Raw genomic sequence first — 15,624 nt, forward strand, 5'->3', positions numbered from 1 at the left:
ACCTTAATGCATATTCTTCACAACTCAGAGATTTCATTCATAGGTTTCATTTTTAGAAGGTACACACTATACATTTTTAAAGTGATTTATTTTGAAAACTTTTCAGATTAGTTTTACAGCTATATCAGAAAATGAATGATTGTTTGGTTATTTCACCTACCAAAGGTAATTGAAGCAGATATTTATGAAGTCACTGGGAGGTGAACAATCTCCAGTTCAACAGGTTAATCATGAGTATGTGGAGGATTTTCTTGCCATGCTGTATTAGGAGGAGAACGTCACCAGACAGACATTTAAATTCTTTTATTTAACTAAAATAACAACATTATGTATTCTGGATTTTTTCAGCAAACATATAATACTTTAACAAATAAGCGTATGAATTTTTGAATTTAGTTAAACATTCAAGTTTCTTTAAAATCAGGTTTGTTTTTGTTAAAATTGTTTAACGAAAATAGTTAAATGAAATATTTTTTTTAAATAAACAAAAATTAAATCGACTATGTCAGCCAGGTCAACGTGAGAAACTTAAAATATCAGTCGTCTTCACCTTCATTTTCCTGTTTGTTCATAATCTGGAAAAGAAAAACAAGCTTTCCTGCTTTTTCAGGTCCCAAACGATTTCTCAATTTGGAATGAATTAGTCCAAAGGAAGAAAATATTCTTTCTACAGTGGCAGAAGAAGCAACTGCTGTTAAAAGTGAGATTATCACTTCAACAGTCTTGGAATCTAAGTGCCTAAGTGACTTCCACCAGTTCACTGGTGTGACTTTCTTTAAAACTTCATCAGCAAACATATATTTCTTGAATGATTCACCCTGAGCTCTGAAGTTTATTATAGTTGGCATTATGGAGGGATGATTGCTGGATGTCCATGTCAGAGCCAACTCCTCTTCTTCAGCAGTTAAGGTTTGACCCTGGTACCGAGTATTGAGAATATTTGCAAGAAAATGAGCTGGAGATCGTGCTTGTCCCATTCGTTTTTTTAATGCTTGTAATTTAACTCTGTCGTTGCATATTTCTCTTTTCAAGATCACACTCAGTTCCTTCCAGATTCAACAGCATCAGCAATAAAACAGCTATTTCCCTGCATTTTGTTCAAGGCTACTCAGCATGTGTTCAACATTTCTCTTAAGCCCAATGTTGAGAACTTTGGCTGTGACAGTGCCATCTATTTTTTCATGATTTTCTTCAGAGACTGTCATCAGATTAGGCCAGTTCTTGGTACAGTGCTCAGTCCACTACTGAGTTCCATCACACGTCTTATGGGAGAGCTAGCTTGGTTCCTCCCACTTTTTTTCAGAGCAGCTGCTGCAAAGTGGTTGTTACGGAAGTATTTTGCAATTTCCACATTAGCCCTTATTTCTGGAAATCTTTGGCCAGGAGATGCATCAAATGAGCGCTGCAACCGTATGTTATTAGCTTGGGACTCTCTTCACTGTCTTCTAAATTTTTTCTCATCTTGGATACATTTGCAGCATTGTCTGTTACCAAGCCGTGTACTAGACATTTGAATTTTTTCCCCACAGTTTGTTGTAGCTTTTACTGCTACTTCTTGTAAGTATTCTGCTGTATGCATTTCCTGATGTATCAGTTGTTTCTGTAAGAAAGACATTCCTTTCTTCTGTTGTCACACAAGCACATACAATAGGATCATTGTGGACATTGCTCCAGCCAGGTTAACAATTTCACCCTCTAGACCTTTTGCACACTGCTCAATTTCTCTTTCATACACTTTATCCAGCAATTTGCCTGCGACGTCTGCTCTGTTGGGTGGACTGTATCCTGGTCTTAATGACTGAACCATGTTAACAAAGTGTGGGTTCTCAATCATACGGAAAGGAGAGTTTGCTGCATAAACAAACGGGGCAATTTTTTTTAATCAATTACCTCTTTTTGTAATCTGCTGTTTCTTATCACAAAGTTATCTACGGTTGTTTCTGGATGATGGAGATTTTTTTTTCTTTTTGCTATAGGTGATATACTGTGGCTATGTGACATGCATGATGTGACTGAAACACTATCATTAGCAGATAACTCTGAAACTATAGAAAATGATGGTGATCTTGAAGGTGGATAGTCTTCAGAATCCTGTATGTTGAGGATGGATTCTCCCAAACAAAATAAGTTATTTAATTATTATTACCATACTGCTCATTTAGTATTACTCATTGCATTCACTGACACTCAGTACTACTTTAAAGGTGAAATTGTAAAAGGAAGATCTGCCTATTTCAGCTATTTATTTTTTTTATCACAACTGCATCTAAAATGATAGTGCCATAGAGTAACAACTATATTTTTTGCTCAAACATGAGAATTCACGAATAGTCCAGAAGGAAGACAGGCAGTCCTTAGGAAAGAAGTATGAAATAAAAAAGTTTACCAACCTGAAGATCCTGCATGTTCACACATGTTCTTTTCATCATCGTCAATGCAGCTTCCTCCTGAGAAGGAACACTTCTCATGATATTGTTTCATTCGGGAAACCAGGCCTTGCATTTCTTTGTTGCACTGTTTGCATTTTGAACACATGCCTGTCTTACCCACAGGTAGAGGAACTTCATTAAAATATTCCCAAATTGGGTCTCTTTTACGGCCTGCTGCCATTATAGATTTTCCCTTCTAGTGAAAGAATGGTATGGTAGATCTCAAATCAATGAAGGCTACACTCAGAAAGACCTCAAGACTTCTGGAATATGCTGCTCAAACAGTTTCACTTTTGTTTCTACTGCCTGTTTCTCCCTCCTCACATTTATCATTAATGATCTGGAGGATGGTGTGGATTGCACCCTCAGCAAGTTTTCAGATGACACTAAACTGGGAGGAGAGGTAGATATGCTGGAGGGTAGGGATAGGACAGAGAGGGCCCTAGACAATTTGAGGATTGGGCCAAAAGAAACCTGATGAGGTTCAACAAGGACAAGTGCAGAGTCCTGCACTTAGGACAGAAGAATCCCATGCACCGCTACAGACTAGGGACCAAATCGCTAGGCAGCAGTTCTGCAGAAAAGGACGTAGGGGTTACAGTGGATGAGAAACTGGATATGAGTGAACAGTGTGCCATTGTTGCCAAGAAGGCCAATGGCATTTTGGGATGTATAAGTAGGGGCATTGCCAGCAGATAGAGGGACGTGATCGTTCCCCTCTATTCGACATTGGTGAGGCCTCATCTGGAGTTTCGTGTCCAGTTTTGGGCCCCACACTACAAGAAGGATGTGGAAAAATTGGAAAATATCCTGCGGAGGGCAAAAAAATTATTAGGGGACTGGAACACTTGACTTATGAGGAGAGGCTGAGGGAGCTGGGATTGTTTAGTCTGCGGAAGAGAAGAATGAGGGGGCATTTGATAGCTGCTTTCACCTACCTGAAAGGGGGTTCCAAAGAGGATGGATCTAGACTGTTCTCAGTGGTAGCTGATGACAGAACGAGGAGTAATGGTCTCAAGTTGCAGTGGGGGAGGTTTAGGTTGGATATTAGGAAAAACTGTTTCACTAGGAGGGTGGTGAAACACTGGAATGCGTTACCTAGGGAGGTGGTGGAATCTCCTTCCTTAGAAGTTTTTAAGGTCAGGCTTGACAAAGCCCTGGCTGGGATGATTTAGTTGGGGATTGGTCCTGCTTTGAGCAGGGGCTTGGACTAGATGACCTCCTGAGGTCCCTTCCAACCCTGATATTCTATGATCTCCAGACTTCTTCTCTTTGTCCAGATCTATTCCGCACCCAACAATCCTCTATTCACTGAGCTCTTTGAAACTTTGCGCTTTTAGAGAGAGGTACGGGATTGACTCTGTGTACACACATTTGCAGAGGGACAATAGGGTTGAGGTCTGTTATTTCTCATCTCTATATATTTATTTATTTTAAAATATTTTTGCTGTTGACAAGCATGTTATCTCTGGAGACACAAATCCACAGTTTGAGAACTGCAAAACTAAGCATCTCTGATGGTATCTTCTAGACGAAGCACTGAGTCCCATTAGGTAGATAGAAAGATTAACCTAAATAATCTATACAGAAGCCCCTGGAACCCATAAGACTGGGTCCCTAATCCATGAACTATTGGAACTCATTTACAAAACTTTTCTTAAACATTACATGAATATATTGTCTCAGACTATAGAATTAGAATTTATAATCCCTATTCCATGATGAGATCTCTTTGAGCTATAATGTATCTTAATTAAAACTATCTTTAGATAGGTTTTTTCCTCAAAAAGTATTTTATCAAAAAAATTGAATTTTTTTAAAAAAATCATTGATTTTTATCCTCCCTGGAATTGATGCAGCATGTTTAGGGCCTTACCTTACCATTCACAGTCCACTCTAGTCAATTTCCATTCACAGTCCACTCTAGTCAATTTCACAGTCATAGGATTTTAAAAATCAAATATTTCACAATTTTAGCTATTTAAATCTGAAATTTCACGGTGTTTAATTGTAGGGATCCTGACCCAAAAAGGAGTTGGGGGAGGGGGATTGTGAGGTTATTGTAGGGGGGGGTTGCGGTACTGCTACCCCTTACGTATGCACTGCTGCTGGCGTTGGCACTGGGTAGCTGGAGAGCGGTGGCGGCTGGCCGGGAGCCCAATTCTGAAGGCAGAGCCGCCACCAGCAGCAGCACAGAAGTAAGGATGACATGATATGGTATTGCCACCCTTACTTCTGTGCTTCTGCCTGCAGAGCTGGGCGCTCAGTCAGCAGCCACCACTCGTGGTATGGTATTGCCACCCTTACTTCTGTATGAAATTCAGTAAAACTTCTTACTTCTGTATGAAATAGTATAAGAATAACAATATTTGAAAAATACTGAAGAAGATACTATTACATGGAAAAGATATGCTCATAATTAGTATGAAAGATTTTAATTAAATTACATATTTATTAGTGAATATTGGTGTAAGATTAAGAAACCCCTTAATTCAGACTTTTGTTTAGAGTTGAAAGAAGAAGATTAAACAGGACATTAGAGAATACAGTCTCTTACACGGTTTATAAAAATTATTCCTTTTGATGCTTGTGCATGCTCAAGTGAAGTAGAAAAGATTAAGATAAGAGAAAGGGGAATTGAAACTTCTGTACTGGAATTAAGTAGTTTAAAGCTAAATAACTGATTGTAGTCAAATCAATGGGCCGAGTCCTATACTCTTTTTACTCAGACACACTTAGTATTGAAGTGAATGTACATCACACACTCTGCACCCACAGTAGAGAACCAACCATATATATAAGGAATAATTGACAGTGTGATATATAGGCCTTATCAAGCATAACTTTTGGATGGCTGCATTACTACCAAGTGAGGAAGCCCAAAGTGAACTATTCAGGCTCTCTTAAATGCATGGTAATAAAACCATATGCCATAGCATGGCATCATACATTCTGTGTTTGCCATGAATTTAAAAAATTTTTACAAATGTTTTAGATTTTTTTTTTTTAAATTATTGGAATTTGAAAAAAATCCTCTACCTAATAAACCAAGTATGGTTTTTAGAAGTCCCACTGTACCAGGCCCAGAAGTGGCCCTAAATCCCTAAAATGAGGGAAAATAGCTTGTCTTTACCTATAAACTTTACAACTTTAATGTCTGTTTTTTCAGGTTCTTCCAGGACTAGAAGGAAATACTGTGTATTACACTGACAACATTGTCTTCCCAATGGGATGAAACTCCATTTCTAGCCTTTCTGCATCGTGATCAAACAGATTTTGTAGCTGTGACACTTCATTTGTAGAAAACTTGTCAGTAGTCTAGAACTAAATCTTGACTGTCCTGAACTTGGGGCCAATGTCACACACACACACACACACGTTTGTATCTATACATATGAATGGGTACATGGAGTGCAATTTGCATCCGCTACATCTCTGAGGGCACTTGTGCCCAAGGAGGTTTCATACCTAGAGGAAAAAAAAGCATTAATTCTGATACCAAATTCCTTCCATAGGTTCTGCAGGGTAAAGTCAACTGCAGGTTCCCATTGTTGGAGACTGGATGCCTCAGGGGAGTAGTAAGCCGTTGATCTCTTGATCCCAAATTAGAATCCACCCCAAGTCCGACACGACCAAAAAGTAGTTACTCTTATATGGCTGTTCATAGGCAATGTGAATGAGTTAGTGGACTAGGCCCAACTCCTAGTGGGCAAGCGTCCACAAAAATCTCCATGCCAATTGGCAGCCTTGATGGCAGTCTCAGGAGAGAGGCCAGAGTTTGATGATTATGGAAAATGAATTACCCTTTCACCTTAAGAGTTGTCATGGTTCCAGCAACTTGGCAAAGCAGTGAAAGGAAGTATGCTGTGCTGCTGCCCATTCTGCATCTGCTTTGGAGATAAAGAGATGGTTTCATTCTTCAGGAATGTCTGTACAGTAGAACCTCAGAGTTACAAATACCAGAGTTGCGAACTGACCAGTCAACGACACACCTCATTGGAACAGGAAGTACACAATCAGGCGACAGCAAAGACAAAAAAATGGAAATACAGTACTGTGTTAAATGTAAACTACTAAAAAAAGAAAAAGCAGCATTTTTCTTTGGCATAGTAAAGTTTCAAAGATTTCTTAAGTCAATGTTCAGTTGTAAACTTTTGAAAAAACAACCATAATGTTTTGTTCAGAGTTATGAACGTTTCAGAGTTACGAACAATCTCCATTCCCAACATGTTCGTAACTGAGGTTCTACTGTATGTCAGTTTCTACAAGCACTTAATTAACCACAAAAGAAAAAAATGATATTTTTTTACACGCAAGCAAGAAGAGTGACAGCATCACAATATAAACTGATATGTGCCGTGGAAGAAAAAGTGAGGTTATGCTTTTGTTATGCAGTTGATAAAGCTATTCTATATAAATTCTAAAGTATTAAAAAGATGCTTTTCTCCCATTGGTATAGGGTTGTGTGATGTTTTAAATGTTATCAATCTAGTTTCCCTCCCTGTGCAGTATATGTGTATATGGGGGGTATGATCCAGTAAACCTGAGTAAAAGTCCAAAAAGTAGTAAATCGGGGAAAATTCTCCATTCTCTTGGCTTGGGTATCAGCTTATGATTGTTTTCTTTACCTACAAGTTGTAGTTTCAGAAATCACTAGGTTCACCTAGAATAATTTAGGAATTTAGCTTTAACACAGAATTTAGTAAATTATAGTAGAGATAACCAAGTGAGATCCATAACTGAATTCAGTAAAATAAGAGAGAGAGATTTAAAATTACAGTGGAGTCCTCATTTTAAGGCATAGAAAAAGAACAACAGGAATCTTGAGGAAATATGATTAGGGATGTGGCTATCCATTTAAGATTTTAAAGTGAACCAGGCAAGATTATTAAAATCAGCAAGAAACTCACTTAGGGTCATTTACATGCCAGCAGACACATACTGTATCTAGATAATGAGCTGAGTAGCAGTATATGAAGATGACTATAAAAGGGAGTTCTAGTTGGTAGTAACTGTGAAATTTAGTCAAATTTTAAGACAATCAAATCTTCAATTGGAAATCTGAAAAAAATGGAGCTGGAAAACGATATCATTTTGTCCCAAATATGTGGTAAGAGGATTCTGCACAAAACATCTTAGACAAAGATTACACTGTGCTGATCAACAGAGCATGAGGGTAGTGCTGAGTGAGTCTGGGACAGGAGAGGAGTGCCTCAGTACTAGTTTAGAGCCAAGTCAGTACTCTGGTTTAAGCACTATGACTAAGCAGTCACCTTCTGTGTTTGTTATTTTAAAGAGGTAGCCAGACAAATCCTGAATTTGTGTATTGTTAACTGTTTAACAATGATATATTCATGGAACCAGCTGTTCTGCTCCTGCTCAGCTGACACAGCAAGGACAGAATACTAGGAGAACATCTGATCTTACAACTTTTTCTTAGGGGAAATTTTACCCCTGTGCACTTGGGACTTAAGTGGTATATAGGTCTTGTAATAGTCCTCTGCACAGAGAGTGAATTTTATCAGAAGAGTGGCAATAGGCTCAGGCCCTGAGCACTACACAGGTAAAACTTATTGAAGTCAGCAAGGGTATTGCCTGAGTATGAGCTTGTTATTTAAAGGCTCACAGTGAGTGGGGTCACATATTTTGTATTTGGGGACTTTTTAACAGCAGAATACAGGCCCTTTTACTGATTAGCATGCTTCATGAATTCTCAGTCTGTGAGAATTTTTTTCTCAAAAACTTGCAAAGATATGTCCTCCTTTTTGAGGTATTGGTATAAGAACACAAAATAATTTTTCTTACATTTCTGTCATTCTTCTTTTCTTATTTCTAAAACTTCGTTATAGGTTTGTGTATTCAAACCTTTGCATATCTCGCTGCTTCCCTTTTATAACCAGCATGCGTCTTCAAATCATTCCTAACTGCATTTTAGACCTATCTATGCTGTCTCCCAGAAAAGGTGTTTGCAAGCGACACAAGCATTAAATTAATTTTCTAGATCAGTCACTTTTTCTGATATTTTTCAGGAACATGGCATTCCAACTGACATGGGCTATGCGGTAGCTCCGCACCACTCCGGCGTTTACCCTGTACATGTTCAGCTTTATGAGGCCTGGAAAAAGGTCTGGAATATCAAAATCACCAGCACAGAAGAGTATCCACATCTAAAACCGGCACGGTACAGACGGGGCTTCATCCACAAAAATATCATGGTGAGCTGCTTTTATGATTTTTATATTCATACTTACTGCTTCAGCTTTTCATGATTCATTTTAACAAACAAAACAAAAAAAGTGTAAAAGCACAGCATCCTGAAAGTTAACATTGTGAGAAGCACATATTGCTATGTAGAAATAGTAAGGTATAGTTGACATTAACCTGCTAATTAAAATCAGCATGTCTAAGCCTCTTGCTGGCATTCATCGTACTGCTGATGAGAGCAGCATAAATTCTGACATTGGGGCCTATCTGTTACTGCTTTTGATAATGGCTTAAAAAGCTGAAGGAAAATGTCGGTGTAACAAAGTAATTCACAACCAGCTGGAAATCTCACCAGTAATACTTTGGTGAGTGTTATTGGTGAGATTTTCATCTAGTTGTAAATTGGCATCGCTCCACTGACTGCAAAGGAGCTATGCCAACATACACCAATTGAAAATCTGGCCTTGCATCTTTAAACAATAAAGTGCTGCTTCAGTTGTATGAAATGGCTCTCACCTTACAACCTTCTCACACATTCTGCCAGTGTGCTTCTTACTATGGCTCAAACCCAGAGCTAAGCTCTTGGCCCAAGTAGCAAGGCTTTGGTGCTGGGAAGAAGCCCAGAGGGGGCTGGAGGGAAGAAAGTCTCCTCTCAGGCTGTGGAATTGTTCCATGGAGGCAACTCTAGTCCAAATCACCCAATTCCCCCATTGTACTCCCTATAATTCATATTGACAGACACTGACTGCACTACTTGCCTGACAGTGGCTTTTCGTTACTGACACAAAATTCTCTGTTAACATTGTAGGTCACAAATCTCAGGCTTTCTGTTCTTCAGAGCAAATGCATTAATTTTCTGCATCTGCAGGCTGATGGTGATAACACATGCCATAATAAAAACATTATATAAGATTTACCAGAAGCATTTCCCCTCCTGCTCAACTTATCTCCGTACCTTTGTACCCATTGCACTGGCATTTCGTCAGGGAAACCAGAAGAATTTAAAAAGCATTTGGAGGATTATAACAAATGCATTAATTCCATATATTTCATAATTATGTGTGATTTATGGTCTATAGCAGGGGTGGGCAAACTACTGCCCGTGGGCCAGATCCGGCCCACCGGCAGTTTTAATCCAGCCCTCAAGTTCCCGCTGGGGAGTGGGGTCTGGGCCTTGCCCAGCTCTGGCACTCCAGCCAGGGAGCAGGGTTGGGGGCTGCTCCATGCTACTCCCAGAAGCAGCAGCCTGGCCCCCTTCCAGCTCCTATGCGAAGGGGCAGCCAGGGGACTCAGCTCCGCACACTCTGGAACCGCAGCCAACGGGAGCTGCAGGGGTGGTGCCTGCGGAGAGCTGCCTGGCTGCGCCTCTGTGTAGTAGCCAGAGAAGGAACGTGCCATTGCTTCTGGGAGCAGCTTGAGATAAGCGCCGCCCAAAGCCTGCACCGCTGGCCTCCTCCTGCAGCCCAACCTCCTGCCCCAGCCCTGATTCCCCTCCTGCCCTCTGAACCCTTCGATCCCAGCTCTGAGCACCCTCCTACATCCCAGAGCCTGCACCCCCAGCCAGAGCTGTCACCCCTGCACCCCAATCCCCAGTCAGACCTCCCTCCTGCACCCAAAACTCCTCATTTCTGGCCCCACCCCAGAGCCTGCACCCCTAACCAGAGCCCTCACCCCCTCCCACAGCCCAGCCCCAATATTGTGAGCATTCATGGCTTGCCATACAATTTCTATTCCTAGGTGTGGCTCTCAGGCCAAACGGTTTGCCCACCCCTGGTCTATAGTCATTGTAGAATGTAAAATTCTGTAGAATGTTGAAAAAATTACCACAGAAAAGAATGATTCATATACTAGCATAATTTCTTCCAAGTAAGGAATTTCCATAGTAGGTGTCAGGTTTAAAAAGTCTGAGCCTTTATTCTAGCAAACACTGAATTTGCCAAACTGCTGTTTGATAACCACTGTGATCTGAGATTTAGATCTATATTTTTAAAGGTATTTAAAATGTTCAGTCTTAAAATGTAAATTTTCTGGAAAAAAAATATGTTTTTTCCAGAAAATGTGTGTGTGTATATATATATATAGTTGGGGATACAAGGAAACATTTCAAAGGTGGTTCTATTATAAAAAGTAAATTCATGAAATAGCAGCACCTTACTCAAAGGAGCTATTCCCTGTGTATGTTTAGAGTCATACATGCTTATTTTAGTCATTACAAAAATAAGTTTGTACTACTTTTTACTACCATTAATCTTGCAGAGCTGGCACAGCTGAGAGAGTGAGCTGGATTCTATTGTAACTTATGCATCATCAACAAAAATAACTACATTTGAACACAATCATTATTGTCAATGATGCATGAGCAAGAAAGAACCAATTTGACTTTCAAATTTTGCACTGAATTTTCAGGACTGGCACAAAAGAGAGCCTACTTTTAAGTGGAAACTGAACAGATTTGAATAACAATCAATAAATACAGAACACACGAAGCTATTTTTATAAAATCACATTTCAGATTATGACCTCACTTTCTGAACTAAAAAAGTTTTGGTAACCAGCCTTAAAATACATGATTAGATATCAAGTACATAAAGAGGTTTTTTTGGAGACTCTGAATTACATCTGGCTTTTTGACTGTGTAGTCACTGTGTTTCAAAAAAAAAAAATTCATGAATTTATGGGAAAAAATGACTTGTGGTTGGTCATTCTTTGTTTGTTTGTTTGTTTGTTTATTCAAAAAATGTATATATATGTCAGTATGACAGGTTTCAGAGTAGCAGCTGTGTTAGTCTGTATCCGCAAAAAGAAAAGGAGGATTTGTGGCACCTTAGAGACTAACAAATGTATTTGAGCATAAGCTTTTGTGAGCTACAGCTCACTTACCCAGGGCTTGGATTAATTGTCAGTCTAACTACTGACTTCAGTTAACAGTGCAATGCTAAATCTACATAACAGTTTAATAACAGAAAGTAAATAGTAAAGTTACAAAAGTTCATTTGTATTCAATTTATTAGTTTACAAAAGGAATGAAAGTAATTTTGTTTTGAGATATTTTTCTTTATCATCTTGTTTTTACTCAGGTCCTTCCTCGGCAAACCTGTGGTCTGTTCACTCATACAATTTTCTATAAGGAGTATCCTGGGGGTCCAAAAGAACTAGACAAGAGTATCCAGGGTGGGGAGTTGTTTTTCACAGTTGTTCTCAATCCAGTAAGTAATACAACCTGCTTTTGAAATGATTAACAAAAAATGATTAAAGAGAAATTTGCTGATGAACTATGTCTCCCAAGGAATATTGATTTGTCACAGATCAAAGCAGTCTCCTGTTCCTTATCTAATATGTTTGAGCTCTAATACTGTGCAGATATACTATAAGATTTAATAATTTGATGCTGGCTTCTGTTTTATCTGGCTTATAGTTAATGTGAGGTTTCAGAGTAGCAGCCGTGTTAGTCTGTATCCGTAAAAAGAAAAGGAGTACTTGTGGCACCTTAGAGACTAACAAATTTATTAGAGCATAAGCTTTCGTGAGCTACAGCTCACTTCATACTGTTCTTGTAAAGTGCTGGAAATGGCCCACCTTGATTATCACTACAAAAGGTTCTTCCCGCCCCGCTCTCCTGCTGGTAATAGCTTATCTTTCCTGATCACTCTTGTTACAGTCTGTATGGTAACACCCATTGTTTCATGTTCTCTGTGTATATAAAATCTCCCCACTATATTTTCCACTGTGTGCATCGATGAAGTGAGCTGTAGCTCACAAAAGCTTAGGCTCTAAGTTTGTTAGTCTCTAAGGTGTCACAAGTACTCCTTTTCTTTTTATAGTTAATGTGGTGTCTAAAGCAAGCCTCTGTCTTTTTTTGTTTTGCTTTTCTTTGATTTTTTAGATTAAGCAATAATTAGGATTTAATTTCTAAAAGTATTAAAGTATTGAGAATTCTTATTGCTAAAGCTGCAACAAATACCTTAGGTGAAGTCCATAAGAATTGATATTCAGTTAAATGGACCACACAATCAGTCTATTTACCATCTTATTTATCCCTGGTGGAGAAAGAATGGAACAGTCAGGCTATTAAACTGTGGAATATTGAAGGTTAGCATAATATAGCACAATATGTTTGAAATTGGCTTGGATTAGGTAGGATTTATCAAGAATTGACATGAGACTCCTATCTTGTAAATCTGAGGTAAGTTTTGCCCCCAAGGTCAAGGTGAATTTAAGTTGAAAGGCAAAATATTGATAAAAGCTAGGTTGCATTTGCAGCTTGTAAATAAGATTTGGTATGATGAGTTTACACTGACACTTAACCACTAAACTGGGATTTTCAAAGGTACTTAAAGGAGCGGGACATCTATTTCCTTTCAGATCCTTTGAATAGCTCAATCTAAATATTACTGTGCCCTCATTTAATACACACAACATAAGTGAGATTTCAGAGGAAAGAAGCTGTCTGTAAGCAACGCTGGAGAATTTGACTCACAATTGGCAAGCAATTCTTTTTCAAGGCTTAAATTCTTTTACACTTGAGTTTTAATTGTTTAGGGGGTTGGGTTTTTTGTGTTTTTTGTAATGTTTAGAGGTTATGCAGTGAATTTGAGAGAGAAAAAACACACATCCTCCACAAAGCTGCAGTCTCCCTAGTTCAGGATACCTGCAGGAGTCACTCTGATCTTCAGGTGTGGCAATGGCATCAGGTACAAATAGAAAATTATCCCTTTTCAGGTCAGATACATTAATAGCGTGAGATTGGGCAGCACTTTGGGTGGGAGGCTTCAGTCAAAAGCTGGGTGCTTTAGGAAGTTGCTGCAATTCTTCTAAGGGGTGCAGGGAGGCTCAAGCACCACTCTGCTGTGTCAGAATATTGAGCAAAGCTCCTCAAGGGTAGTGTGCTAGCTCAAGAAATGGAACTGGAAGAAAAAGATAACAGCACCAAAAAATTGGAGTCAGGTGGTGAACTACACTCCAGGATTAGAAAGAGGTATGAACACAACTTAGGTGACAGCAGTGTGGTAGCAAAGCTTACCATGGGGCTGGTTGCTTGAATCATAAACCCAGCCAAAAGCAAGTGAGGTGTGTGAGCAGGGTTTGTTACTTCTGAGTTTGAGAGGGTGACATGGCCAAGTCTGAAGCAGCACTTGACAGGCACTCAAGGAGCGGAGCATTCATCTTCCCCACCATGAGATATTTTCCTGTGAGCATCCTGATTTTTACAGGGTGTCATAAATATAAAGGGAAGGGGTTAAGAAACTCTGATACAGTACTATAAAATCCTCTTACCTATAAAGGGTTAAGAAGCTCAAGTAACCTGGCACTTGACCAAAATGACCAATAAGGGGACAAGATACTTTCAAATCTGGGAGAGGAGGGGGAAGTCTTTGTCTGTCTGTGTGATGCTTCTGCCAGGGACAGATCAAGAAAGCAAGCAATCCAATTCCTATAGAGTTAGTAAGTAATCTAGCTAGAAAATGCGTTAGATTTTCTTTTGTTTTTGGCTTGTGAAATTCGCTGTGCTGGAGGGAATGTGTATCACTGTTTTTGTGTCTTTTTGCAATTTAAGGTTTTGCCTAGAGGGATCTCTGTGTTTTGAATCTGACTGCCTGTGAGATTATCTTCCATTCTAATCTTGCAGAGTTATTCTTTTATCTTTGTTTTGTTCTTCTAATAAAGTTCTTTTTAAGAATCTGATTGGGTTTTTAGGGTCCTAAAAACCCAAGGCTGGTCTGTACTCATCTTGTTTATTCTCAAGCCTCCCCAGAAACGGGGTGTAAGGCTTGGGGGGATATTTTGGGGGAAGACGTTTCCAAGTGGTCTTTTCCCTGATTCTTTGTTAAATCACTTGGTGGTGGCAGCATACTGAATCCAGGTATGAGGATTTTTTTGTCTTGGTGGAAATTTTAACCTAAGCTGGTAGAAATAAGCATAGGGGGTCTTTCATGCGGGTCCCCCCATCTGTACCCCAGAGTTCAGAGTGGGGAAGGAACCCTGACACAGGGCATGACACTTGTTGCAATGGTGCCATGTTGTTCACTTTGGCACAGGAATTCATGCCCTGGAACAAGAATTTATATACATTTTTGGGTTGGAAAAATATCATGGATTATTTTGGTTTGTTTTTCGAACTCTTAGGTTTGGCAGTCTTAACATTAGCCAGTTAGGAGGAGTTACTTGACCTAGCCAATTCTTCTGCTTTGCTTCTCTAGGCCTTTCCCTACCAGCCTGTCAGTGGGCTGATGCAATCAGCACTCACCTACTGGAAAATCTGCAGTTGGTATCCACTCTACTTCTACTGTCTGCTATTTATAAGCCCTTCACTGCTCCCATCTAAGTAAGCACACAGCTGCATGTGCATAGATGGGGGGTATCTGATTTAAAAAACAAAATCTGGCTTTTGTATACATTACTTGACATCTTGCCTAGCACTAATACTCTGCAATGTTGCGTAGGAGACCTTTTAGTCCTAAACCTGCCAGATCATTCCCTCTGATTTAAATTAATATAGCAACACGATGCCAGCATTTGCTGTATACTTATCAGATCTCTTAAACAAAACAAGGTTGATACTATGCTGTATTTGGATGTGACACTTTTGAGGAATTAGACCATAAAATATGTGTAACACTATAGCTGCTATTCCATTGTAAATAGAATCTCTTTCTGCAATTCTGGCTGCATTCTTTCCCGCTTTTTGTTACTTTATGATTATTATTTCCCTTTTTTCCAGTGGTCTCTAAAATAAATTACTGAATATAAAAAATTATTAATATTGAGGATTACATTTTAAAGCTGAGACTTTAATTGTACAGAATTCAAGAAATTCAAAATTAAGATTTCCTTCCACCCTGAACAGTTCCTCCTTTTGTGTTTTATTGTTTTTTATTTTTTATTTGAATTATTGTAGCATGTGGAGACCCCAGTTGGAGATCAGGGCCCCCTTGTGTGAGGTACTGTATACGCATATAATAAAAAGTTAGTCCTTGCCCCAAAGAGCTTACAA

At 39.2% G+C, this 15,624-nt stretch overlaps 1 protein-coding gene across 2 annotated transcripts in view; it reads left to right on the forward strand.

Moving 5' to 3' along the window:
• Positions 1 to 15,624, forward strand: part of LOC144263523 (bifunctional heparan sulfate N-deacetylase/N-sulfotransferase 3) — a 94,887-nt gene that overhangs the window by 42,986 nt on the left and 36,277 nt on the right. For both annotated transcript variants that reach the window (XM_077814414.1, XM_077814415.1), the window contains exons 4-5: positions 8,459 to 8,644; positions 11,711 to 11,839. In XM_077814414.1, coding sequence (XP_077670540.1) covers positions 8,459 to 8,644; positions 11,711 to 11,839 — 315 coding nt within the window. The remainder of the gene's footprint in view (positions 1 to 8,458; positions 8,645 to 11,710; positions 11,840 to 15,624) is intronic.

The sequence above is a fragment of the Eretmochelys imbricata genome, chromosome 4 (genome assembly GCF_965152235.1).
Source record: "Eretmochelys imbricata isolate rEreImb1 chromosome 4, rEreImb1.hap1, whole genome shotgun sequence".
In the NCBI taxonomy this organism is placed as follows: Eukaryota; Metazoa; Chordata; order Testudines; family Cheloniidae; genus Eretmochelys; species Eretmochelys imbricata.